Consider the following 15,918-nt stretch of genomic DNA (forward strand, 5'->3'; position numbering starts at 1 on the left):
AAAGTTCAAGTATGCTATTTCAGCTGGATCATGGTTGTTGAATCCCTCAAAGAATTCTAATAGATTGGTGAGACATGATTTCCCTTTACAAAAGCTGTGTTGACTCTTCCCCAACATAATGGTGCTCCTTTGTGTCTGATCATTCTGTTCTTCACTATAGGTTCAAACAATTTGCCTGGTACTGAAGTTAGTCTTAGAGGCCTGTAGCTGTCAGGATTGCCTTTGGAACACCTTTTTAAAAACAGGTGTTGCATTAGCTATCCTCCAGTCATCTGGTAAAAATGATGATTTAGGAGAGAGCTTTTGTGTGTGGAGGTATTCTGCTGACAGTACCCACTCCAAGCTGACTCAGGCTTTTTTCCTGCTACTGTTACTAGCCCCTGTTACAATTCTTCATGCCTCCCTTTCTCCTGCATGCACCACTATTCATTCTTTGTTCTTCTCATCCTCCAACCTATCAGTACTTAAAATTTTTTTAAACTGTTACTTTATATTTTAGATTTATAAAATTAGAAATTGTGGCTGCAAATGATTTTGGAATGTGATCTACGTAATTGGCAGCAAAAAATTATGGCTGGTTGTAGCGTTGTGCGTGGTGGCATAGATTGAGAATCCCTGTTTGAAACTGTAGACGAAGCAAATAGTCCTATCTGAAAATTCTATATGCATATGTGAGTAAACTTTCAATGCTCATAATTTCAAACCCACAAACAGTTTCCTTCAAGGTGGGCTTTTTTCTTAGATTTCAGTGAGACCTGTACAAATCAATTTTGATCAAACTTGTAGTCATTGTCTGGTTATGCAAGTGTAAAACGTTTGATGAAACTGTTTCAGTTCTACCTGTGTAACAACATTTCCCAAACATTTAGCTTACTGTTTCAAAAATTAACTTGTGCTGAAGTGAACCAAGGAAAACTTTCAGTGCAAACGTTCATTTCTCAAGTTATGAGCAATTGGAAAAGGAGGGAACATGGGGGCTGGGCTGTAAGGGAAAACATATTGCAACTTAACTTTAGTGGATGCTGTCAACTTTACTGTAATATAAGCTGGAAGAAGTTAATCATATCCAGAGAAATTTGATGGCTAAATACTTAACAAAAATGTTAGTGTATCTCTTGTAGCCTGTCAACTTTTTGGCTTCTAAATAAGAGTTCCTGAAGTCTGCTGTTGAGCTGCTGTTTGTCTTGCTCATGTGTTCTTGAGAATAATATTTTAGTCAAAACATCTTTTCGCTACTCATTGTTCTGTTTTTTAGATATGACCATTTTTGGTCAAAAATATTAATTCTGTTCACTAATTTTAATCTGAATGACTGTTTTTAAGGAACTTCAGTCATCTGCACTCAAGGATGGTTATATATTTCAGGATTTTCTTTATAGGTCAATTATCAAACAATTTCTGTATCTAATAAAACTAGATCTTCTTTTAAATTAACTGTTTTACATAATCAGCTCAAATTTAATTAATTGGTTCTTGATTTTGTTTTTTAGAATTCTTCTGAAGTTGTATTTTTTTCCCTGATTCTGAAATACATTATCATCTTAAAACTGTTCCTGATGGCAAATTTCTCGCATTCTTAACATCACTGCGGCCTTGTCCATGCACGCAAATTGCACTGGTTTAATTACAATTGTTTTAAAATCGATGTAATTATACTGGTGGACATGTACATTACTTTTAAAATCAACATAAATTAGTTGTAAACCAAAATATTTAGGGACCAGATCTGAGTAAGGTGACATTTTATAGTAACTTTTCACAGTAACGATCACACCTTGATCAAGAGTAGATTAAAATCATTACATAAACTCACCTTAAAGTCACAACTTATTCTGGTTATGTGATATAATGGCTGCAAATAAGAGATTTATCCTGTTTTTTCATTGATCTGTCTTTGTGCTGGTTATTCGATGATGACAACTTCTGCTATTTTCTTTCATGTTTCTGACAGTAATTTTATCTAATTATTTTTTAGTCCAGTTACAACCCAGGGATCACAACAAACACAACAGCTACAGAAGCATTATGGCATTACCTCACCTATCAGTTTGGCTGCCCCCAAGGAGATTGACTGTCTACTTACCCAGAAATTAATTGATACCCTAAAGCCCTTCGGTGTGTTTGAAGAAGAGGAGGAACTGCAGCGTAGGTGAGTGAATGTTGCAGTAGTTGCTTTCTAATATTAATTTAAAGAGTATTTCAGTGTAATGAAAAATCATGTTTAAATTTAGTTTTCAAAATTAATAATTAACCTTATTGAAAATGTCTGGACTCTTTTTTCTCAACAGTAGGAATCAGTGAGAAATCCCTCAGAATGCAGAGCTCTAACAGTTTTTTAGTGTCCCTAAGTTAAGGCTAGTCTTTGCATTTGGCAGTGTTAGTTTATGTATTAGTCCCATTTACTTTCCTCTATACATTTCCTGTTAAAACTTTCTGAAGCATGTCTTTCTACTGTTCATTACTGCAAAAAACATGTGAACCTGAGCAAATGATAGAAAGTTCACATCTTTGGGAAGCACACGCTTAAAATGTGTGTACAGTTCATGCATACATGTATACCAGAGAGCCCTTATTGGCTCAGATTACGAGATTTGTTTGTTCAACTGGAGTAACAAAAATAGTGGAAATATTTGCAGACTGTATTCATTTCTGTAGCTGTATTAAAACAGATAAGATCTGCTGCTGTTAGACTTCCAATGTGCTCTATTTAACTTTTTATTGTAATGGTGATCAAAATCTTAATAAAGCAATTAGTTTGCTATAATTTTATTATTTTTGAATTCTCATGTATCAATACAGGATTCTAATTTTGGGGAAGTTAAATAATCTGGTAAAGGAATGGATACAGGAAATCAGTGAAATCAAGGTATGGATGTATTTTCCTTGTAGAGTTACTTGTATTAAAATTTCTTGCATACAGGATAATTCTAGCATGTATTCCTAGTTCAAGAGATGTATTTCACTTAATCTGTTGAGTCTTATCTCACTAGAAAATAAAAGTAAGATTCATTTCTTTCTGGATGTTCTTGATGTCACTTCTAGTAAACACTTACTAGATAGGTGTGCAAGACTGAAACATCTGTGTTAATGGATGTGGAGAGATTTATCTTTAGCTGCTGCTTAATTTTCAAATCGGAGGGGGGAGCTATTCATCTACTAAAGTGGGATTGGAATTTATTATATATTCTTATTAAAAACTGAATTTTAACTTCAAGCTTAATTATCAACATAGTTTTGTTTGGTCATTTGAACCTGTGGTCAGGAGTAATAAAGTTCTTTTGAGACAGATAAATATATTTTGATAGGTAGAGCAAAATATAAGATCTTATTGTTTACATTGAGCCATTTTAACTTTTCCTATGAAGTTTAACTCTTCAGAACTTATTTAAATTGACACCTAATTACTATTTTCATTGTTACTTTCTTAGCGCAATAATAGGTTTTTAAATTTTTTTAAAACACTCTTTTAAATTGTCAGGCCATATTTTTTTAAGCGGCTCTCATTTTCAAGTTCTTAGAGATATGAACTTGAAAATCACATTTCTATGTGAATTTTTACATAATATATTTAAGACCAAAGATTACTATAACTAAAAGTCTTTTTTCAACTTACTTTGTGTGTAATTGATTTTACTGTTTTCTCTGTATAGTTAGATTTTCCTTGTGTGAATGTCTACTCACACATTAAACAGAAGGGGAAAACCTTTACATTCATTTTTCACTTTTATTTTAAAACCAAAATTGGCAAGTGGGGCTTAGGTTGCATGGATTTGGTAGTTTTAAATATTATACTTGCCCATCTTGTTGATGATTTTTGTCTTGGATACATTTATATTTAGTAAGTTTCCTAGAAGTAAATCACAGTTGAAGGAAATAACCATATAATATTGTAAACATAATTAATGGTTTCATGCACACCAGATTAGATACACCTCAGTCTTTATGCAATAGACTAAGTTCCTCTCTGTCTCAAATGTGCTAAATAAGTTACTACAGCAAGCTTAAGCAGAACACCCCGTGTCCAGAAACTGTCTTTTGACTGTTGATTCACAGGTAACCAAATGATTACAACTAGTGTAATCAAATTTCTAGCACTATAGTGTATATATATATTTGTCACGTCATATGCATGGTTCCTGAGTGTCAAATTATTACCTTTGTCTGCCACCAAATTCCATTATTGTGACCTAGAATTGATTGGATAACTTCTGGGTGTTGGTGTATTTATTTAAAATGAGAACAAACTATCCTAACAGGAATAAGCTTTAATCTATGCAATTTAACATCTATTTTCTGAATTACTTTTGTTTGCATTGTTATGTTCTCTTGTAACTGTTGTCCATTGTCTGAATATACTTTGCTTATAAAATAACTAGTTGTATATTTGCTCCATTAGAATCTTCCACAATCCGTAATAGAAAATGTTGGAGGAAAAATTTTTACATTTGGATCCTACCGACTAGGGGTGCACACAAAAGGTAAAATTTACCTTGCTAATTATGAAAAAAATTATATATCTGACCTAATGAAGTATTTATAAAATGTCATAGGTAAGACATTAGAAATGTTACTTTGGTTTTGAAGCATCATGTGGCTATGGTAAGTATGTAATTTCATATAATGCCTTAAAAGGAGGGAGAATCAGTTCAAAATAAGATACCTTGAACCCTTTCTGTTCAAGGTCTGGGAGGGAGAACGGCTGAAGTCATAGAGATGCATATAATTTTTTTGTACGAGGAATGGGTATATCTGGATTCTCGGGGCTTTAATGTACAGTTACTGAAAACTTTTGTAAACCTCCCTTACCAAAGATATATATGTAGGTATTTTCAATGTGTCCAGTGGTTGTAAAAAGACACATTCATTGTTACTTTTGGAGCACATCTTGAAATATCTTGTACTTAGATTATAGCTGTATGAAGGATGACTGTTGCATTTTCCTTTGTTGCTAGAATGTTATGTTGTAGGCTATTGCTAGTATTCTCTGTGTATTTGTATAGAGTGTCTGTAGCCTCATGGTGTTTATGAACATGTGTTTTAGGAGCTGATATTGATGCATTATGTGTTGCACCAAGGCATGTTGACAGGAGCGACTTTTTCACCTCATTTTATGAAAAACTGAAACTACAGGAAGAAGTAAAAGACTTAAGGGTATGTTGGTCCTCTAACAAAGAGTTGTTAGGACACTAATGATGATGTAAAATTAGTGAACAGAATAAGTAAAGCAAAAGTGGTTTACATCTGTTAAGAGTAGGAAAGACTACAGTCAAATCCCACAAGATTCACGCCACGGTTTTAGTTCACATGAACTGAAAATAGCCACAACTTATCTATTAAAATGGTAGCATCCAACTTCTATTGTGTATTAAGTTTTGTCAGTTACTTCTATTTATTGCAATCATTTTGAGTCTGAAGGAGAAGAAATGTCAATATAAATTCTAATGCCGAAGTAATCATTTAAATTTGTCATTGTGTTATTTGTGGATACTCTTTTCCATGTTGAAAATAATACTGAATGTTTATTTTTCCAGGCTGTTGAAGAGGCATTTGTCCCAGTTATCAAACTGTGTTTTGATGGGATAGAGGTAAGGTTTAGCCAGCTGTCTTTGAGTCTTGTTTTACTATAATCATAATCAAAACGTTAACACTTCTAAGGTTCCCCATGATGTGTGTGTAATTCCTATTAGAGTTATATGTCAAGGGCCCTGCTTGTGTGAACTGCTGATCAGACAAAGCTACCTTTTGAATGTTGCAAGTATTAGTACTAATAGAGTACTCTTTGTCTGCAAGTCAATGAAAAATTATGTTTTTTTTTAATTAGTACTAGCAAAAATTAACCCTTAATTGTCCAGTCTTCAAACTCAAAATTACTTCAAAAATTAAGGTGATCCTTTTGGTCCCAATATTTTCACTCTACTACGAACAACACTGCCAGCTCCTGTCTTTGCCTTGGTCTTTTGGTTTCTCCCTTTCTGCTTACCTACTTTAATGAAACACAACTTTTTGCGCGTGGTGGTTGCCTTTTTCTAGGGCTCTTAACAGAGATGGTGGGGGTTTCCAGAAATTCATGGTCTTTCAGCACCATTCCTTACAAATTACAGGACTTTTGGTTGTTAGGGGATGATATTGTATGGACACAAGCAATTGTAATCAAGATAAGATGTATTAAAAACAGAGAACATAGTATTTTGTAAAAGATAGTTTGCTAGATTTATATCTTAGGTATGGTATTTTCAGTTTAGTTACTGAAAAAACAGGAGTGAGAGGTTTACATCCCTTAAAAGTAGTCTCCTCTCTGACCACCTATCAACCCATCAGCTTCCTTTATTGATGATAATCCAACTCTGCTGCCTCCAGAGATCTTTTATCAAATCTATTTAATAATACTTACAGTTTAAACACGCTGAAAATATGTATGCCACGACACTACATATAGTGCCAAATTCGTGTCTTTTTCAACAAACCATGCAAACTTATTCATTTGATGGTTTGCCAGGATTTCAGACCGTGACTTTTTTCTGTTTAAACAAATAACAAAAGTTTAAAAGTCACGGGAATTATAGCCATGAGAAATCAATAGCCTTAATTAGTAACATGTAAGCTTCAGCAAGTTCAGTGCCAGGCAAATTATTCACTTCTTTTCTGCAATTCAGTAGTATCTGCAAGGAAAACTGACTCTGACCGGTTTCCCTATTCAACCTCAGATTAGATGAATTGGGTCGTTTCTTGCATCCTAGAGTTGACTTTGAGGTAATATCATAGGAAGCAGGGCGGATGCTGAGAGCATTTCTTTTAACACTTATTAGGGGTAAACACATTCAGGCTTAGGCCATTTAGTTTGTGGAAAGAGATTTATTACCCTAAAGGGAATAAGTGCTTTTTCTTCATGGTAGAAAACTTGATTAAAATAATGCACTAAATAACTTGATTGAGGGTTAAAAGTCAATTTTTGGTTTTTTTGTTTTTTTATTTTTTTAGATTGATATTTTGTTTGCAAGATTAGCACTGCAAACTATTCCTGAGGATTTGGACCTTCGAGATGATAGCCTACTTAAAAATTTAGACATTAGATGCATACGAAGTCTTAACGGTATGTATACAACTTTGAATTTTTAAGTATCCATTTCTCTGTCAAGTTAGTTTCAAGTGGTGTGTGCGGAGGAGAGGCAGTTTAATAGGTATGTAGCTGAGTTGCAAAGTTTAAGTGAACTCATGGTGGCTCAACTTGCCAAGATTTAAAGTAACTTGTCCAAGCCAATACTATTATGACATTTTGAAAAATTGGCTGTTCTTTTTGTTAGTCAGATTCTTTTGCCTTCTTGTCAAATCATATCTGAAACATCAAAGCCTAGAAACTTGAAATTGGGTTGGTTGTGGATTTCTCACCAAGAGCACTAGCCACTTATACATGAAATAAATTTAGCAGTCTCTTCCATGGCAAAATAGGAATGTCAAAACACTACTGATTTGAGGGCTTTCTAGTATCAGGATTACTTGCCGGGTCCTGTCAGACCTTCAGTAAATTTGGCAAGTTTTTATAGTTGATCTAACTTCTGAGGTGTGAAATAAGCATTTTCATTGACATCTCAAAATGTAAGTGTAGATGAAAATTGCATTTTTATATAATGCAACTGTGTTGCAACTCTGTACTCAGGGTCACATGTTTTGTCACAAAATAGGCATAAAAACTGAAGTGAGGGCTCTTTGGTTTCTGTGGCAAATTGGAACTTCTGACTGCTTCAAGTAAATTTAAAAAGTAGGCATTTTATTCAGTTAAGTACAGAATAAAAATGTAATCAGGACAGTATTCCTTGTTCTATTGAAGTCAGTTTTATTTGGCCTTCAAATTTTCAGCACCATTGTGCCTTCTGCTTGTGTGAAATGTCTTGGGAAGGGGCCCTGAACTCCTGGTTCCCACCAACTAGCTGTCTCCCTGAGTTAAACAGCAATAGTTGCCACCATACGTTAACTGGAGAAGTTTTGTTAAAATCGGTGAAGCTGTTAAAGTACTATAATGCATCCATAAGCTTTAGAGTTGGTACTCCATTGAGTTAATGGTATAGTTTATATCTCTGAGCTGTTTGATGCTGTTCCTTTACAAACTCACCACTGCAACGGTTCATGTTTGGAAGATTTCACAACCATCAGGGCTATAAGCTTAATTTTTCAACACTATTGTTGATATTCTGCAGTCCAATTTTATGTCAAATTCCGTAGCAATGAATTGCATAAAAATCTGGTCCTAGTTATAAGAAGTCTGTGTGCAACATCTCTGTTCTTCATATTTCTGTTGTGTTTGTACACTGCTGTTATGCAGGTACCACCCTTTTTGTATGTTGTATTAATTTTTATTAGGGCTGTCAAGCGATTAAAAAAATGAATAGTGCAATAAATCGCACTGTTAAACAATAGTATAATACCATTTATTTTTGGATGCTTTTAACATTTTCAAATACATTGATTTAATTACAACACAGAATACAAAGTGTACTTTGTATTTTTATTTTTGATTACAAATATTTGCCCTGTAAAAATCAAAGTGTTTTTTCAATTCACCTAATACAAATACTGTAGTATAATCTCTTTATCATGAAAGTTGAGCTTACAAATATAGAATTATGTACAAAAAATAACTGCATTCATAAACAAAACAATGTAAAACTTTAGAGCCTATAAGTCCAGTCAGTCCTATTTCTTGTTCAGGCAATTGCTCAGAAAAACAAGTTTGTTTACATTTGCAGTAGATGATGCTGCCCGCTTCTTGTTCACAATGTCACCTGAAAGTGAGAACAGGCGTTCACATGGGAGTTTTGTAGCCAGCATTGCAAGGTATTTACGTGCCAGATACGAATGTTTAGCATATGTCCCTTTGTGCTTCAACCACCATTCCAGAGGACAGGCATCCATGCTGATGACTGGTTCTGCTTGAAAACAATCCAAAGCAGTGCGGACTGACGCATGTTCATTTTCATCACCTGAGTCAGATGCCACCAGCAGAAGGTTGATTTTCTTTTTTGGTGGTTTGGATTCTGTAGTTTCTGCAATTTTGCTCTTTTAAGAGTTCTGAAAGAATGCTCCACACCTCGTCCCTCTCAGATTTTGGATGGCACTTCAGTTTTTTAAACCTTGGGTCACGTGCTGTAGCTATCTTTAGAAATCTCACATTGGTACAGTCCTTGTGTTTTGTCAAATCTACAGCGAAAGTGTTCTTAAAATGAACATGTGCTGAGTCATCATCCAAGACTACTATATAAGGTGTTCAATCACAAATTTAATTAACGTATTATTTTTAATGAGCGTCATCAGCATGGAAGCATGTCCTCTGGAATGATGGCCGAAGCATGAAGGGACATACGAATGTTTAGCATATCTGGCACGTAAAATACCTTGCAATGCCGGCTACAAAACGCCCATGCGAACACCTGTTCTCACTTTATGGTGACGTAAATAAGAAGCAGGCAGCATTATCTCCCATAAATGTAAACAAACTTGCCTGTCTTAGCGATTGGCTGAACAAGAAGTAGGACTGAGTAGACTGGTAGGCTCTGAAGTTTTACATTGTTTTGTTTTTGAGTGCAGTTATGTAACAAAAAAAATCTACATTTGTAAGTTGCGATTTTATGATAGAGATTGCACTACAGTACTTGTAGTAGGTGAATTGAATAACACTTTTATCATTTTTACAGTGCAAATATTAGTAATAAAAAATAATATAAAGCGAGCACTGTATACTGTGTATTCTGTGGTGTAATTGAAATCAATTTATTTGAAAATGTAGAAAAACTTCCAAAATTTCAGTTGGTATTCTATTCTTTAAAAGTGCAATTACAGCTGTGATTAAGTGTGATTAATTTTTTGAGTTAATTGCGTGAGTTAACTGCGATTAATTGACAGCCCTAATTTTTATATGAATTATCCTTTCTTCCCCAAAATGCTGCTGCTGTACAACATAATAAAAAGCATATGAAAATATATTAAAAGCAAACACCATTTTCACATTCAAAACATAAGTGAGCCAAGTGTGAAATGTAATTTCTTGTTGTGCTGATCTTTGTTAGATTTGAAGGTGGGGTGAGGGCAGATTCTTTATCGTTAACCATTAGAGGTAACAGGTGCTTTCTGTTGGCCAGGTTGCAGGGTAACCGATGAAATTTTACATCTAGTACCAAACATCGACAACTTCAGGTTAACACTGAGAGCTATCAAACTGTGGGCAAAACGTAAGTTTAGTCTCAGAAAACAGGTTCTCGATAAATTCTTATCAGTGACAACTGATGATGATGACTAACTCTCTTCTTCTGTCTTTTTCCCCCCTGCATCAACAGGCCACAACATCTATTCCAATATACTAGGTTTCCTTGGTGGTGTTTCCTGGGCTATGTTAGTAGCAAGAACTTGCCAGCTTTATCCAAATGCAATAGCATCAACTCTTGTACATAAATTTTTCTTGGTATTTTCTAAATGGTATGTTTTAATTTTAGATTACACTAAAATAAAATTGTTTGTAGACACTGAATTTTAGTCTTGTTTCTATGGCATTTCTTCAGCTGGTGTCAGGTTAAGTTGGTAGTTTACAAAGTATATTGCTGCCTCCGTGTTAGTGAATTGTGTTATCTGATGAGCTAGACAACATAGCCTTTTGTTAAAGGTTATATGACATACTACTGTTTAGCCTTTTAAAAAACCACAAACACAACAAAATTTTGCAGATTTTTAACTGGAAGGTTTTAAAACATTTGTGGTAACTCAGGACCTCTGTTACTTTTCAGATGTGACCCTTGCATAGTCCTAAATCAGAAAGAGCACGAAAATGTTGAAGAATTATTGTATATTCTGAGACATTAAAGGAATGGTGGTAGTATGCAAGGGGATTGTTCATTAAAATGCAAAGTAAATTTGGCAAAACATGTAACTTGCAGAGAATAGTTGCCTAAAATTTTCCAGAAGGGTTGTATCTGTAACCTTGAGCTATGTGTTCCCTCGTGTGAGATGTCGAGGGAGACTTTCTAAAATCCTTGTACAAAATGACAACTAGATACTAAATTCAGCATGTCTGCTTTAACTTGCTAACATGAAGATCATTATTACTGTTCACTTTTTCTGAAAGTCCGTGGCTTCATAGTCTCTAGTATTTTTAGGGGGTTGATTCCTAAATAGAAAGTTGTTGACCTCATGTCACATGATGCTGATTCAGCAGATTGATTGAAACCCCCTTTTTATAGGGTACTGTACACTCAAAGCATATGCATTGCCAGTTTTATGTGAGGACTTTAAAAACTGTTGATCATGTGCCGTGCCCAAGAGCATAATGCACAAATATTGCAAAACCCCATTGCAGGTAACTCTCATTTTTATAATACTAATTTAAAGAAAACCTAGTTGGTGGCTATTAGACTATTAAATGTACGTCTTAATTGGCGGTGTTCTGTAGGGTTAAGGGCATCTTGAAGAGAAGAAGTGTTGCATTTCATTTAGAAAGTGTTTCATTCGGCATGCTTTTTCTTAAATAATCTGGATGGGAAAAACCTTTAAATTTAATGCATGTAGTTCATAGTAACTAATCATACAGCAGTGTACCATAGTCACAACTGATAGTTTCTTCTCTAGATTGTCGATGAACAGAACTAGCATGAAGACAGAATTAGTAGTACATCTTTGCAGAGGTGATTCCTTCAGTAATTCAGCCAGAGGTTATGCGTCTATTACAAGAGTGGTCAAGGTTTTGTGGCCTGCAATGTGCAGGTCAGACTAGATGATCAGGATGGTCCCTTCTGACCTTAAAGTCTGAGTATATTTGAAGAGCAATTTAAAGAAGTTTGCTTTACAGCTACTTGTTTTTTTCATTCCCTTAATTAAGAGGCACAAACTGCTTTGTGCTGATGCATTGGAGCAAATTGTTATAAATCCATGTAAAGTCGTTAGCTCAGCTACTAAAAACCAACAGTAGACTGACTTGACTTCAAGAGAGAAAAAAAAATCATCTGATGCTGTGCCAGGAGGGCAAAATGAAGAAGGATCACATTCAAAAGTATTGTGTGTTTTACAGAATAAGTCATTATGTCCATTAGTCTTATTCAGTGCTACAATCTTTTTAAACAGGGAATGGCCAAATCCAGTGCTATTGAAACAGCCAGAAGAATGCAATCTTAATTTGCCTGTATGGGACCCAAGGGTTAGTGTATTATTTTTTCCCAGTATAAATTACACTGTACAGTAGAGTAAATCAACTGCTTAAAGAAACCCAGGGACACTTTATTTTTAGATTATAAATGAACTTAATGTGTGGATATTACATTTTCTTTCTGGTAACTTCATCTATAATTCTTCCATACTGTGCAGAACATAATTAGTTCACATTCTGTAAACTACATCTAAACTCCAGATTTTTTAGTAACTGTGCTTTTTGTCCAACTTCAGCAGTAAGTGATCTAAATAAATGCTTGCTAAATGCTCCCTGTACAATTTTTATATAAATAGATACATACACTAAAGCAATTTGTTAGAACATAGATCACACTTCTTTATGACATTTCACTGTCTGGGTGATTAACTTATTTTCAAAATTGTATTTTAACTGCTGTGGTACATTTGTTGTAAATTTTGCAATAATATGTCCTTTGTGTTTTGGACCAAAGGGGAATACAAATATTAAATAAATAAATAAATAAAACTAACTTTGCCTTTCTTTCAGTTACCATAATTTTGACCTCTCTACTTCGTAGCATCTTCATGATTTATATTTTTCACTTTAAAAGTTGAAAAACGTGTAAGGACTCAGAGTAACATCCTATGCTAAACATAAAACCATTATTATTTAAGGTGTAAATAGGGGGTATTGTCAAATAGGAAATGTACTATTTCACCAATAGTGAAATGTTCTTAGGGTTCATCTTCGGGGGGGGGGGGGGAGCCAGTGTGAGCACAATAGGCTTGAAAGCTGTACTGCATGACCTATGTTTTTAAATACATTTTCCGCTTGCTTTGACAAAAGTCTACATTTAAATAACGTCTGGGTTGTGATGTAAAGTAAGATTAAAACAATGTTCTTAAGTCACCCTATTGTTCCTGTTGTAGGGGTTTGAGGTCAGTGTGTGATGTTACGAACCATATGTGCTGTAGTAACTAAACAAAACAGGGTAAGTTAAGGACAGGGTTTGAACCTTAACTTCAAATTTACAACCTGACAAAACACAAGATCACTAGCTTAACGTTATTTAAATGTGATTTTGTCTTTGCTGTTTCCTTCTTTTATTTCCCCATGTGCTGTTTTTTAATAAAGGATATGTTAACACAAGAGCTACTTCCCTCAGGATGCCCAGAGCCTTTCCTCTTAGACTGGCTCTTTATTTTCAGTAGTGTTATAGGAATAAATCAGACATCATATTTCAAAGGGTCTCAACACAGCTGTTTCTCTGAAGGTGTCCAAGATGCTCAAGTGGTAATGAGGTACCCGTGTTTCAGTATGATCACAGGCTAGCTTCCATTGCAGATGTAATAATAAATTCACCACTTATCTATTTCAGTTGGTATTTTTAGCTTTTAAAACTACCCAGTATCGATAGTGAGGCATGCTGATAGTTTATGATCTTCTCTGTTCCATTTGAGTTTGGAATAACTTCCACAATGTAATTTACTTGTAGGAATATGCAGACAAGATGTTATCCTTGAGTATTCTCCACTTCTGTGCACAGTTGTTCAGTCTAATTTGTATACTAAGATCTCATTTGTTACATTGGAATTTAAGATTCATTTTAGCAAAGAGAGAATTCCAAATTTTTTTATTTTGTGTGTGCTTGAAGAAAACTGATTGGCTGTTGTTATATATAGGTAAATCCCAGTGATAGGTACCATCTTATGCCTATAATTACACCAGCATACCCACAGCAGAACTCTACCTACAATGTGTCCGTTTCTACACGGATGGTCATGGTTGAGGAGTTTAAACAAGGTAAGTATTATCTTATGCTCTTATATATTCCAAAAGACTTTAAAATAATTCCATCATAGGCACAACATTGTTTTGGAATAATTAGTTGACGACAACAAGCATCCTTCCTAAAGCAACTGAATCAGTCAGTCTTCTTTACTTCATATTTTGTCTGTAACTTGGAAATTTAATGGATATTTATAAATATTTATAAATAATCCATTTCTTCCTTCCAGAAATTGATCATTATTAATTGGAAAGTAGCATTCTCTGTAAGTGGGAATCATACCCTGACAATTGGTTCTTTCTAGGCTGTTCCAGTGGTCTTACAGTCTGCATTACCATGTGGAGGACTACAGTGCAATTCTGTCGTCTTTGCTGGCATGTGCTAGTGGTGCTAAGGAGGCAGGATGCTTAGCTGTTTAAGCAAATGAGGAGAATGGTACCTTGCCTCAGTTGAGTTAAACCTTCTGACAGTCAAAGGACATTTACTGAGACAGTCTTGGCCAGGCAAGGCCTTGATGCACATGGGGAAATACTGATAATTCTCATCAGGATGTTGTGCTCACTTTCCCATTTCTAACAGTCATCTGTCCCAACACGTAACCCTCATCCCAAAGAGGATTTAAGCCCTATAAGGAAAACCTTTTCCTTTCCTTCGTGGGTTTAGCACATTTCCTCTGCGGCATGTTCAGCCTTATTCCAGGAAAGTGAACAAGAACCAGAAGAGAATAAAATTCTCTGGTGGTGTAGTAGAGCTTTGCAATACAATAGTCTGGTCCAATTAAGCTTCTAAGAAACTTTGTAACAACACACACTGAGTAGCTGATGACGATACATATAAAATACCACTGGGAGCAAAGTTTGTTGGATGAGACGACCATTGGATTAAAAAAGAGCAAATTAGCAGTTAACTTGAAATAACCTTTGTTTAGTTTATGGACTGTTTTTGTGGATACTTGGTGTGGATCAACTGTGTGAAAAGGATTTAAATGTGTTTTTATAATTCAGGTCTTGCTATCACAGATGAAATTTTGCTGAGTAAGGCAGAGTGGTCCAAACTTTTTGAAGCTCCAAACTTCTTTCAAAAGTACAAGTATGTATTTTATGGCATGGCAGACATGTTTAAGTTTCTTATCATTTACAAAAAAAAAAAAAAAATGGTACTTTATAGACAGGCACTTGCATCAGTAGCGTTAAGTATGGTTGAACACTTCCATTAGAAACCTTTAAAGTGCTATATCCTTAAAATAAAATTAAAAAAAAAAAACTTGAAAGTTCTCCGTTTTGTTGAAGGGTTTTTCTCCTGGTTAATTTTGAGATCAGTTTTGCAGTACTTTCATTTTTTATAGGAAAGAGACTTAAATAACATAATTATACTGCTTTTTTTCTTTTCCATAGTATAATTGATCACCCTAATAGACTATGATCAGATATGCAGAACGTTACTGGAGAGCTATAGAATTAGTAGGTTAAAACTAGGATACTTGAGTTAGAAGTTGGTTTGACCAATTGGTGAATGTTCCAGGTGGTGGTAGTGAGCTGCTATTGTTGATAGAACCCAAAATCAAGTCAAGTAAAATGAAGTCTGCCTCTCCACAAACAAAATATTTTTTGAGGAAATTAGCCCGAGAAAGTAGATATTTAAAACTGTTCCACTAGAAAGATGCATTTCTTTTACCATAATGGTAAACAACATACATTTTAATAATAAAATATATCCTTTAGTACATTTGGCAGCTCAATCGACTAAAGTTTTTACTAGTTTTTCCTCAGTAAGAAATAAAGCTGATCAAGGCTTCAGAATATATTCATCTTTATTGCAGCTAGTTTATTTCTAACTGCCGTGTAATGTCGTTACATTAGGGAAAAGTTTGCAGAATTTTTATCCTTAAACATTTATTTTTAAGAGAAATCTAGGAAATGAATTCTTGAGGTTTAACTGACATTTTAAGGGTTCCTACTGGTATGTTGTGGTTGTAGGGGAGAAG

General features: G+C 34.6%; 1 protein-coding gene across 3 annotated transcripts in view; it reads left to right on the top strand.

The window, feature by feature from the left end:
- The window catches only part of PAPOLA (poly(A) polymerase alpha), a 95,174-nt gene that overhangs the window by 25,616 nt on the left and 53,640 nt on the right, over nt 1–15,918 (top strand). For 2 of the 3 annotated variants that reach the window (XM_073349598.1, XM_073349599.1), the window contains exons 2-12: nt 1,976–2,149; nt 2,800–2,866; nt 4,397–4,478; nt 5,042–5,151; nt 5,532–5,585; nt 6,979–7,090; nt 10,131–10,220; nt 10,326–10,464; nt 12,100–12,172; nt 13,828–13,948; nt 14,939–15,023. In XM_073349598.1, coding sequence (XP_073205699.1) covers nt 1,976–2,149; nt 2,800–2,866; nt 4,397–4,478; nt 5,042–5,151; nt 5,532–5,585; nt 6,979–7,090; nt 10,131–10,220; nt 10,326–10,464; nt 12,100–12,172; nt 13,828–13,948; nt 14,939–15,023 — 1,107 coding nt within the window. Of the gene's footprint in view, nt 1–1,975; nt 2,150–2,799; nt 2,867–4,396; nt 4,479–5,041; nt 5,152–5,531; nt 5,586–6,978; nt 7,091–10,130; nt 10,221–10,325; nt 10,465–12,099; nt 12,173–13,827; nt 13,949–14,938; nt 15,024–15,918 lie in introns of those variants that run through there. The other variant, XM_073349600.1, reaches the window with a different exon arrangement.

The sequence above is a fragment of the Lepidochelys kempii genome, chromosome 6, assembly GCF_965140265.1.
Source record: "Lepidochelys kempii isolate rLepKem1 chromosome 6, rLepKem1.hap2, whole genome shotgun sequence".
Lineage (NCBI taxonomy): Eukaryota > Metazoa > Chordata > Testudines > Cheloniidae > Lepidochelys > Lepidochelys kempii.